The 10,270-nt window shown below is 43.1% G+C and overlaps 1 protein-coding gene across 1 annotated transcript; it reads right to left on the bottom strand.

Moving 5' to 3' along the window:
- Nucleotides 1-6,837: 6,837 nt before the first annotated feature.
- On the bottom strand, nt 6,838-7,926 carry LOC123957964 (POU domain, class 3, transcription factor 4-like). The gene has a single exon (XM_046031108.1). The coding sequence runs from the start codon at nt 7,924-7,926 to the stop codon at nt 6,838-6,840; it is 1,089 nt and encodes a 362-aa protein (XP_045887064.1).
- Nucleotides 7,927-10,270: the final 2,344 nt, after the last annotated feature.

The following is a 10,270-nucleotide window of genomic DNA, read 5'->3' as shown; positions in this document are numbered from 1 at the left end:
AGAAAGGTCACATGGTGAATGTGTTACAGTGATACAACATTAGCATTCATTTAGAGTCGTGTTGCCCTGGCAAGTGATAAGTCCAATATTCACTCGGCATTCAGCTCTGTTTTGGTCTCCATTGAGGCATATAGCTGGCTTTTTAGCTGCTAAATGCTGTTCACTAGATTTGGTGCTGGGCAGGGAGCGTATAGGTTCATCAGCTTGAGCTTTGAAAGAGAACCGGATGAAAAAACCAGCTAAAAGATGCTGAGATGCCTCTCAGAGCCGTGGGGAACTGTTCGGTGATAATTCTCTGTCTCACTTTTGCATTAGGCCTACATGTAGTCATTTGATCCATTTTTAATACAAAGATATCGTTTAATGCAGCTTTGTACCTAAAGTATTTTCATGGTTAGATAAGAGGGGTTATGTTTTTTAACGTAATTTATGTGACCAGACCCTTTAAAATGATGACCGCATCCCAAGCAGCTTCATTTCCCTTTGTGTCCTCCCGTGGTGAACTTAAATGAGATGCAAAGCGCATTAGTCGCCGCTAGGTGGTAACGCTGTCCAGTACATGAGAAGTTGTATGGCTGTTGAACACACAGCGTCCCTCACTGGGTCTGTGTCCTGCCCTTATGTAAATGACCCGTCTCGCCTGCTTCCATTTTGTCTGTCTGCCCCCCCACCACCGCTCCCCTGAGAATGTGAGCTCCTCCAACCAGTGGTGTGTAAAGAGAAGTGTGTGTGTGTTTGTGTGTGTCAGAGCTGTCATGACCAGACAGCAGAGGATGGAGATCTAAGCAGGAAAGCAGATGGAATGAGGCACAAGGACTGCTCCCATCAGTACACACACACACACACACACACACACACACCCATTGGCCTATGGACCAGCTGTTGTCCTTTTACTGCAACTGTCTGAGGTGACTCCTTGTCCTCTTCTCTCTCTCTCTGTCTCTCTCTCTCTGCCCTGGATTAGATGCATTTCGTAGTCATCCTGGGAGCTGAGAGGTAAACAGTGGGGCTAATTGTTTTGACATAATGCTCTTTGTTTTGGCCTCCTGGTGCTAATCAACCACTCTGCTAATAAGTCTGCCTGGCAAGGAAAACACAACTGTGTTTAGGCTGGGAGGAAGTAAAAAAGAAAAAGGGACAGGTGCTGCAGTCATAGTTGCAGTCCACATGTGCTCGTCATCCAGAGTTCCCACAGTGCTGCTGTGGCTGGATAGCACCCTGCTCAGGTGTGAATCTATTTATCCTCATTAACGAGAGTCTCCCCAAAGTCAGCCAATTAACACGCTGCTCCTAATGAAGCCATTAGCTGTCAGATGAGGTAGAGGCAGTGCTTGTCATCAGTCCACTGTGTGGATAGTTTGTGTGTGTGTGCGTGTGTGTGTTTGTGTGTGGTTGTGTGTATCCACTCTTGCTGCTAATAAAAGCAAGAGAATTAATGGAGTGAGCGTGTGTGATAATGAGTTAATGTGGAACAAGCAGGATGAGCAGTGATCAGCCCTCTGTCTCAAATGAAGATATCAGACACAGTGATTTACTCTCTCAGTGCCATAAACAGGCTTTTCTCCTCTCACATATACCACTCGTTTGTGTGTGTGTGTGTGTGTGTGTTTAATAGGCATGCTGGCTGTGTAAGAGGGATGGCGAAAAGCTTCTTTCTAAACACAGAGCACGCTACTTGGCTCTGTGGTTTTTGAAATAAGACCTCTTAACTGCAGGTGTGCAGCCATGTGTGACCACTTAACATCCCTTTAAAGTTCGCAGGAGTGTCACCCTCAAAATAACAAACTATGGATGTCCACGTTCCTTAATGGAGCCATCATACGGCACAACCTTAATGTGGATTTTAATTGTCAAAGTACTTGCAAAGACATGAATGACACAGCTTTGACAATAAGAGCAATAGGATCACAGAGGCAGCTGTTCCACTGACACCAGTTTTTACATTTAACTGTTTGTTTGTGACTGACAATAAAAATCAGAGAAAGGCCTAACAGGTTTCTGAGAGCCTGCACTGATCTGAGGGGGTGAAGAATCTCAAATAGAAAAAAAAGTGAATTTTAGATTTTACCACTGGCAACAAAGAATTACGCTTACTTTCACTGTGATTTTTCCGATAGACTTTCCTATTGGGATCCCCTTTGGCTGGATGTAGCCTGCTGTAGCCTTTATCTAACTTGATTTTATATTATGCGTTTAATCCTATTGCAGATTCTTCAGTCTTAAGTCTTCTTCGACAGCCCCTCCCCTCCCCTACTCATCCATCCTGCTTTCTTTTCTCCTCTGCTCTCAGTTACAGTTACTCTGCAATTGATTCTGTCCTCTATTACACCATCATTACCAACAGTATAATGCCCTCCAGTGATCAGTTATCAAGTTTGCTCAAATTCACTTTGAAGTTGTGTCAGTACCCTACTGTAGAACGGCCCCTTGTTTTTCAGCATGGATGCATGAAATTTCAAATGGGCAGCTTTAAGCCCAAATAGGCATACACCGAAAATGTGGTGAATCAGACATGCATCCTGCAACAAGTGGGAAAGCATTACCAAAAACATCTGTAATTCCAAAACAAATTAAAAACCCACCATACTGTCAGGCCAAGGGAGGACACAGGACAGTTACCACGTCACTGGTAATCTTCTGATTTCAGGACACATTCAAGAGTTGGTATTAACGGGACGTCCTGTATGCATCTGCTATATGTGTTGCCAACACATATAGCCCACCTGATCCACCTCTGACATTAAGTTTTTATCTGCACATAAAAACTGTGTTACTTTAGTATATTGACCTCTGGAAGTATTGGAACTTTGGTTTTTAAAGTGAACTTTTTTTTAAGGGAATTTGGTTGCTTCAAGAAAATGTTTTGTTAATTTGTGAATGCTTACAGAATATCTTGTTAGAAATTCTAATTTGCTAAATGTAACACACCCATTTGATGACATACTACTGCATAACTTTATGAGACTCAAAACTTCATATATCTATTTTATAAGAAAATATTTTCCTATTAAATACATGTTTATGTTATTATTTTCTGTTCATTTGGTTGGTTTTTACTTATGGTTTCAGTAATTTATTAATGTTTTAGTGTTTTTTTTTAATACATTTAAAGTATGTTTTAACACAGTGGTTCCTAAACCTGGGTCATCTGCAACCCCAAAGTTCATTCTTAGAGGTAAAGAAATTATTGATATGAAAGTAAAAAAACAAACAACCAAACAAAAAAAAAACAAATAACATTTCTGCTACACAACTAAATTCCTCTAATCCATCTGCTTTTTCTTCTGAATTACTGGACAAGTGTTTTAAGGCCTAACAAATTTTTATTTTTTATCAAAACAAGAGGGTTAGAGGGTTTCTTTGGTTGGACTCATCACAACTGGTAGAGAGATATAGATATATACCTATAAGATATATATAAGTTATAACACAAGACAAGGATCAGACCTGTAGCAGCCTGACAGAAAGGGGTTTGACAACTTGTAGGACCTTACAGTTATCTTATGGTGGAAGTAAGACTTGGTAAAAGATAAAGGAGTGATGTTGTTTTGATGATTTTGTAAACTTAAAGTATAAAAGAAGAGACAGAATTGGTGAAGTCCAAAAGTCATACAACCATGTGGCCGACTTGCAGCCGATATTGATTATTCCCATGTATGAATGCTCTTATGTGGGCTGCTGTTTCGTTCCCATCTGTGTTCTCAGTACGGCATCCAGACTGCAGCCCTCTGCTTCCCCCCTTTCCAATTAAAGAGAAATGTGATGTCGGATGTCCTCTCTTTGACCTCCTGCCATGCCAGTTTTACTGCAAACACTATATCTCACTAACTTTTTCTCTGCTTTCTCAGAAATGTTGTGCTACCCTGCTTTGAAGTTACTGCTCTTTTATCCTGATGATGTGTTTTATTCATTTTATTGACCTTCAGCTATATATATATATATATATATGTATATATGTATAGAGAGAGAGGGAGAGAGATATTAAAGCTTGGGGAAAATAACACCATTAATAAAAGCTTTGGAAAACAATTTATTTAGAAGAATTTGGTAACCACTTTTTTTAATCAATTTTGATTTCATAACGTTCAACCAGAGTCTATGAAACAGGATACATAATAAACTCAAGAGAACAGAAGGTTTGAGGTGAGATGCACTTAAGAAAAAGGTGTGAGTCGGCCGCTCCCATTATTACCCGCCAGTAAACAACTCACTCATCCTCCCAAATTGCTACTACACAAGTCCCTACTTCTGCTTCTCTATTGTTGCTGTCCTCATCCGACAGGACAGCAACAATCAGCCCGCTCTTTCTCAGGATCTGATTCAGAGGCTCAATTATCTGCTAGTGCAAAAATAATTACCTGAAGTTCATCATTTAATACTTCACCTTGCACCTGTTATATTTTCCTCACTTAAGTCATTAGTTTTCTCACAAGTAAGTAATTTATGTTGGGGGTATCAGTTGCTCTGTAAAGATACATTTGCAGGCTGCTAGTAAAAATGTTTAAGCATCCTGACTCCACACTGAAGCAGTATGAGGTGGAAGAGGCTCAAGGATACTGCAGTGCTGCTCTGGACCTTGGCTTGCTTAGCTTGTTTGCTAGGCTGCTGGCTCCTCTTCCATCCAGGGGCACCCCTCCACCCCCAACCCCCAGAAATCAGGGATTATTTCGAACTAAAATAGATGGATGGAATCAATCAGCCATGGCTTTACTTTTCTCTTCTTCTACATAACCGCCCCCCTTTCACCTCCACCCTCACACCCTTTTCTCTCTCTCCCTCTCTCTCTCTGTCTCCCCCACCCCCCTCTCAGGGCTGCAGACTGAGGAGATGCATAAATTCAGACACATTAGTATTCCAGTCAGGCTCTCCATTTCAAGGCAAGGCCTAGCACCCTTCCGCCTCTCCTCCTCGCCTCTCTCCCCTCCTTCACTCTCCCTCTCCAGCTCTATTTTTGAATCATTTAAGCAGCACTGCATATAGGCCCACTTATTTCCAAACCATCCCTAAATTATTTTTAGGCATTATGAATTTTTTGTGGGGGGGAATGTAGCTGGATTTTGCCCTTGCACGGCCAATTATACGCAGCTGTAGTCTTTGAAATGAGATTCATCTGCTTCTGATTGTGTGTGTCTGAGTGTGTGTGTGTGTCATTGTGTTTTGCTGTCAGGCACAGCGGCCCAGGCGATAAATCACGCATGTCTGATTGAGGAGGGCAGAGGGCCCGGACAATAACAGTTCAGTGGAACTGCTGGAGAAAGCGTCTCAGTTTGCTGTGATCCGTAGAGCCTGCAGACCTGCAGCCAAGGTCCTGTTGAACCACTGGATGTTTTACAGCTGTTAGTTACATGAAAAACTTGGAAAAAGTTGCCTTTTGACATGACATTGAAGCTGACTGAAGGTTATGCTGCTTAAGCATATGCATACTCGTGTATATGAATACACAAATGAAGCATAATTGTCTCTTTAGTATAACTATAATCAGTCACAATTTTAAATTGAACCCAAGGAATATTTAGTGAACAAAAATAAGCCTATTGCATTATAGTATTGCTGTCACAATTTTATAATAATAATAATAATAATAATAATAATAATAATAATAATGTTTTATTTTAAGCATTGGCGATTATTGTAAATATTCAATATTCTTTTATCAGAGGTTGAATTCTGTTTTGGACAGTGAACAGTTGTAGCAAGAAATTGTTTATTACAACATACATAGTTTATTTCAAAACATAATACAAGCTTTATACTGAAAATAAATAATTACTTGAGCTGTCATCGAAATTTGGAATAAAACCGCCGAAACAGTTCAATCTTACTGAAAATATTGTTGTGTTTTTTTTACATTGCTAATTAAGTGCATGAATAACTAAGAGCATTTGTTTAAATTAATGACTTCAAAAGGGTAATATATAAAACTGTACAATATTCGAAAAAATACTTAAGAAATAAACCAATAACAGGAGTATTTAAGATTATAAAATTTTGATACTGAACGTACAATAAAATTATAGGCAGGTGTATAGCGTCGTCAACCCCTCTTTCTATTCTCGGCTCTATTTCAGAGTCCACACAGTTTATATGGTCGAAGATGATTAAAATCAAATAAATGAATTTATAAATAGCTGTAACTGTGTGTGGCTTCATAAGCTACAGGCCACAAGGGAGGAATTTAATAAAAATAAAAAATAAACTCCAAGTGCTATTATGTTGGTAGCAATACCTCTACAACTGGACTGAGGGCCTATATTTGCATATGCAAAAATAATTACTGCTACGAGTATGTTACAAAATAATGAACGCAAATATGATGAGAACTAAAGCATTTTGTAAGCCCGAGGGAAGCATGGGGTGGACTGTAAAATGGCCTCTGGTGCTGCAACAAATCAATTAAGAAAAGTGATATTATTCTTTGTTTCACTCCGCTGATCATACAACACAAATATGTGAGAGACGTCCAAACAAATCAAAAACAACAGACATCAGTCCCATCCTATCATTATTACCGAGCTGATGAGAAGTGGTGACACAAACCAAAGGCGCTGGCAGGTTATTAGGCACATTTTGTATTTATATCCATGATGTAGAAAATAATTTGGCGGGCTCCAAAGGTGATCTGAAATGTGAAGTTTGATATGCCGCTATAGAATAATGCCCTCATAACAGTTAGAAAATGACGAAGGCTGAACAGGTATCTCTGTTATTGTTATTGTCGTGTTTCAGTGCTGGAGGCATCTGGAGGAGTCTGTGCCGGGACAGGCGCGGGGGCTTGGAGGTGCCACCGCGCCCCTTCGCTCGAGAGTCTGTGCCGGGGGATTCCTCCCGGTGCTTCGGTCAGAGATCATGGCACGAGGAGGCGTCTCCCGCGCTCCCGCTGTGAGAATAGGGTCCCTCGTGTGGCGGCGCCTCTCCCGGCGGCGTCATGCGCTTCTCCTTCTGCCTCCGGTTGCAGAACCACACGCGCACCACTTCCTTCTCCAGCTGCAGCGAGTCCGCCAGCGAGGTGATCTCCTGCGCGGAGGGTTTGGGACACTTGAGAAAGTGCGTCTCCAGAACCCCCTTCACGCTGACCTCGATGGACGTCCTCTTCTTCCTCTTCCTCCCCTGAGCTGCTATCTTGTCTATACTGCTAGAGCTACCTGTGGTCGAGTCTGCCTCCTCCAGCCACTTGTTCAGCAGCGGCTTTAGTTTGCACATGTTTTTAAAGCTCAGCTGCAGAGCCTCGAATCTGCAGATGGTGGTTTGGGAAAACACGTTACCGTACAGCGTGCCCAGAGCCAAACCCACGTCCGCCTGCGTAAAGCCCAGCTTGATTCTCCGCTGTTTGAACTGCTTGGCAAAGTGCTCCAGCTCGTCCGAAGTCGGCGTCTCCTCGTCGGAGTGATCGTGGCAGTGGTGCCCGCCGAGGTCGCTGTGCTCGGGGCTGAGTGTGTCCCTGAGGCCCGGGTGCATGCCTTGGCCCTGCGGGTTGGGTGGAGGTGTGAGGCCACCGTGGTCCAGCATGCCGTTGACAGTGAAGCCCGTCTGGGAGTAGATATTGATCTGCTGCCCGCTTGTGATGGAGGAGTTGTGGGACACCGGAGTTCCCCAGGCTCCCGGGTGGTTGCCATGGTTGTTGTGATGAGGAGAGTGATGCGCTACGTGCGGGGAACGGTGATGGATGATGCCAAGCTGCAGGTCCTCTCGGCCTGGTTTTACGTCCTGCTGCTCCATGTTGGCCGACCAGGGGCTGCCCTCCGACAGACTGCTCGCCCAGTGGTGCCCGAGGGGGTTCCCGTTACTCTGGACGCTCTGCAGGTAGTCACTCTGTAGGAGTTTCTGGTGTCCTCTGTAGGGGCTAGCAGGCTGCATGGCCTGGCTGTCCGGGTGGATCATGGGGCTGGAGCTGAGCAAGGTGTAGGGGCTGGAGGCAGCTGTGGCCATGCTGGCTGCTGAACCCCACTAGTGCTACTGAAGCGAGGGAGCAGTTCAGCCTCTGACATCTCCCTCTCTCAGGAGTCTCTGCAGCGGCCTGTCACTGACTGACAGCCTCCACCACCACTCACAGACCGACGGAGACGCAGTGACGACGCATGTCGACCAATGACAGCGCAGATACCCGAACCTCAGCCTCTGAAAGCAGAGCTGCGGATGGGAAAGGGTTAAAGGCAGTCGAACCGGAAGTGAGTGGGAATGCTGGTCCAGTGAGTATGGCTGTAGAACGATGTGCGCGTGGAGCGCAGTTCCTGTTTATTAATTAAAGTTTCCAACTGATTTACGCACGGGTTTATTGCTGCTCCTGTCACCCTTGAGCGCGTGCGAAGGAGGAGATTAAAGCGCAATGGCATTTACGTGCCAGCACTTAATTTAGAAGGATACAATCAAACCAAGAGCAGTTCTCACTGCTAATCATTAACTTTTAAAGAATACTTCCTCAGGTGTTTATAGAATGAGCTTCTTAAGATAGTGTTTTACGCAAAAGTGTTTAAAGCACAGGACATTCATCATTACCCTTTTTAGTCCCACAAAAATCATGGGCTTATATTCTAATTTAAAATAGGATTTCCACAAGATATTGAAATTGTAACATTTCTCTTACAGCCCAACTCACACATTTTGCTCTTATACAGGGAATCGTGTGTCTTTACAACCTAAAACATTTTTCGAAGTAGTAAATGTGTTATTACGCACTCATACTTCCAGTCTTTAAGAATCTCATCAGGTCCTCTCGGAGATGAAAAAGCTCTCTCTGCATATCCGAGAGGTAACTTAGCTGCGTAATTATATTTGCCATTAGAAGACTGCGTCCCAGTGTCCTTATTGGTTTGAAATTCCATTAAATATATTGCCCGAGCTCCCAGGTTAAGCTTGATTTAAATTTGCATACATTTTCATACATTGAGTAGAAATAAAAGAAGGCTGCAGCCACCAGAAAGTCATTAAAGAGCGCTGAGCCGAGGAGCTGCTTGCGGAGGCAGCGACTGGGAAGAGGCCGGAGCAGGTGAGCTGACCGGGGGGCTGGATGTGCGGACAGAGCCGCTGGAGGGTGGACAGGGCCTCGGCAACCGGGGGAATGACAGACAGCGGTAGTGAAGGTGATGAGTCAGTATCTAGCCTCGCGTAGTTGTCGCCGATAGGCCTGTAGATGGATGGGAATAATTCACCAGATGTAGGATATTTCTGTTGTTGTGTTCTTATTCTAATCCCAGAGTGGTGTTTTGTGTCAATTCCTAGTTTACTCGTTGATGCTTCATTAAAGTGACTGAATATTTGATGTGAATGGCAGGGATGTTGTAGTGGCCTGGTATGCTGAACTAGATTGCTCCGTTTGAGTCGTTATGGGATGAAATTGTGCAGAATTGTATGCAAAAAGAGTAGTACAACACAGTGGTAGTGGTGTTATTTCAACACAATTCCTGAATTTCCTCGCCAAAGCGAATTGATTTTGTAGTATGAATTCTTAAAGAAAAATGTAACTGGTTTGTTTAAATCTGAGCCTGTAGAGCCGATATTCACAGAATCCGAGGTTTTAAAATGGGCATAACTGGTGCCAGGCGCGGGATCGCTATAAAAAAAATAGTTTCAGCATAAATATATTTTTTTGTTTCCTTACAAAAATAAAGTGCATTATTGGGGCACATGAAGCAGACAGGAGAGGGACTTGGAGAGGGGGTTGTATTGCTCTCGATAGTCTAAGTTTCTAAGTGTAACAGATGCTTCTCTAGAAACGCTCCTTGTGCTGATTCCTTTTATTCACATCAACATTTTTCTGCAGTCGAGCGCGTTTCCATAGCGAGGCGAATAAAAGGCAAATCCCAGCTCCGCGCCTCCAATAAAGAGCCCATTCACAGATAACCCGAGCCAGCCCTGCTACACTTACACCATGCAGCACTGCAGGCTCTCTCTGCTGAGGTGCAAATTACTGCGAAATAACACAAACTAAAGAGTCGTAATTTCTTCAATTTTGTCTTTATAAAATGGCAGTTTATGGTTGTTTGTGATGTTTGTTTTAGCTGCTTATAGGTGTTTGTTTGGCGGCTTTGAGTAAATCTTTTGGCAATTATATTCTAACCCAGATTATTTGCTGTAGGCAGTGTTAAATACGACGATTTGTTTACTATACACATACAGTAGTGATCTTCACGAAGCAGACAATTAAAAAAAAAAAAAATCTTTTTTCAGGGGGAAAAAATGTATGGATGCCTTTTCCCTTGGAAAATCAGACCGTAGACTATCTTTCAGAGGGCCTATAACTTAACGCCTACATTTACATGGAATAGATGTAGTC

This window comes from Micropterus dolomieu, linkage group LG19 (genome assembly GCF_021292245.1).
Source record: "Micropterus dolomieu isolate WLL.071019.BEF.003 ecotype Adirondacks linkage group LG19, ASM2129224v1, whole genome shotgun sequence".
Classification (NCBI taxonomy): Eukaryota; Metazoa; Chordata; class Actinopteri; order Centrarchiformes; family Centrarchidae; genus Micropterus; species Micropterus dolomieu.
This window is presented reverse-complemented; position numbering and strand designations above follow the sequence as displayed.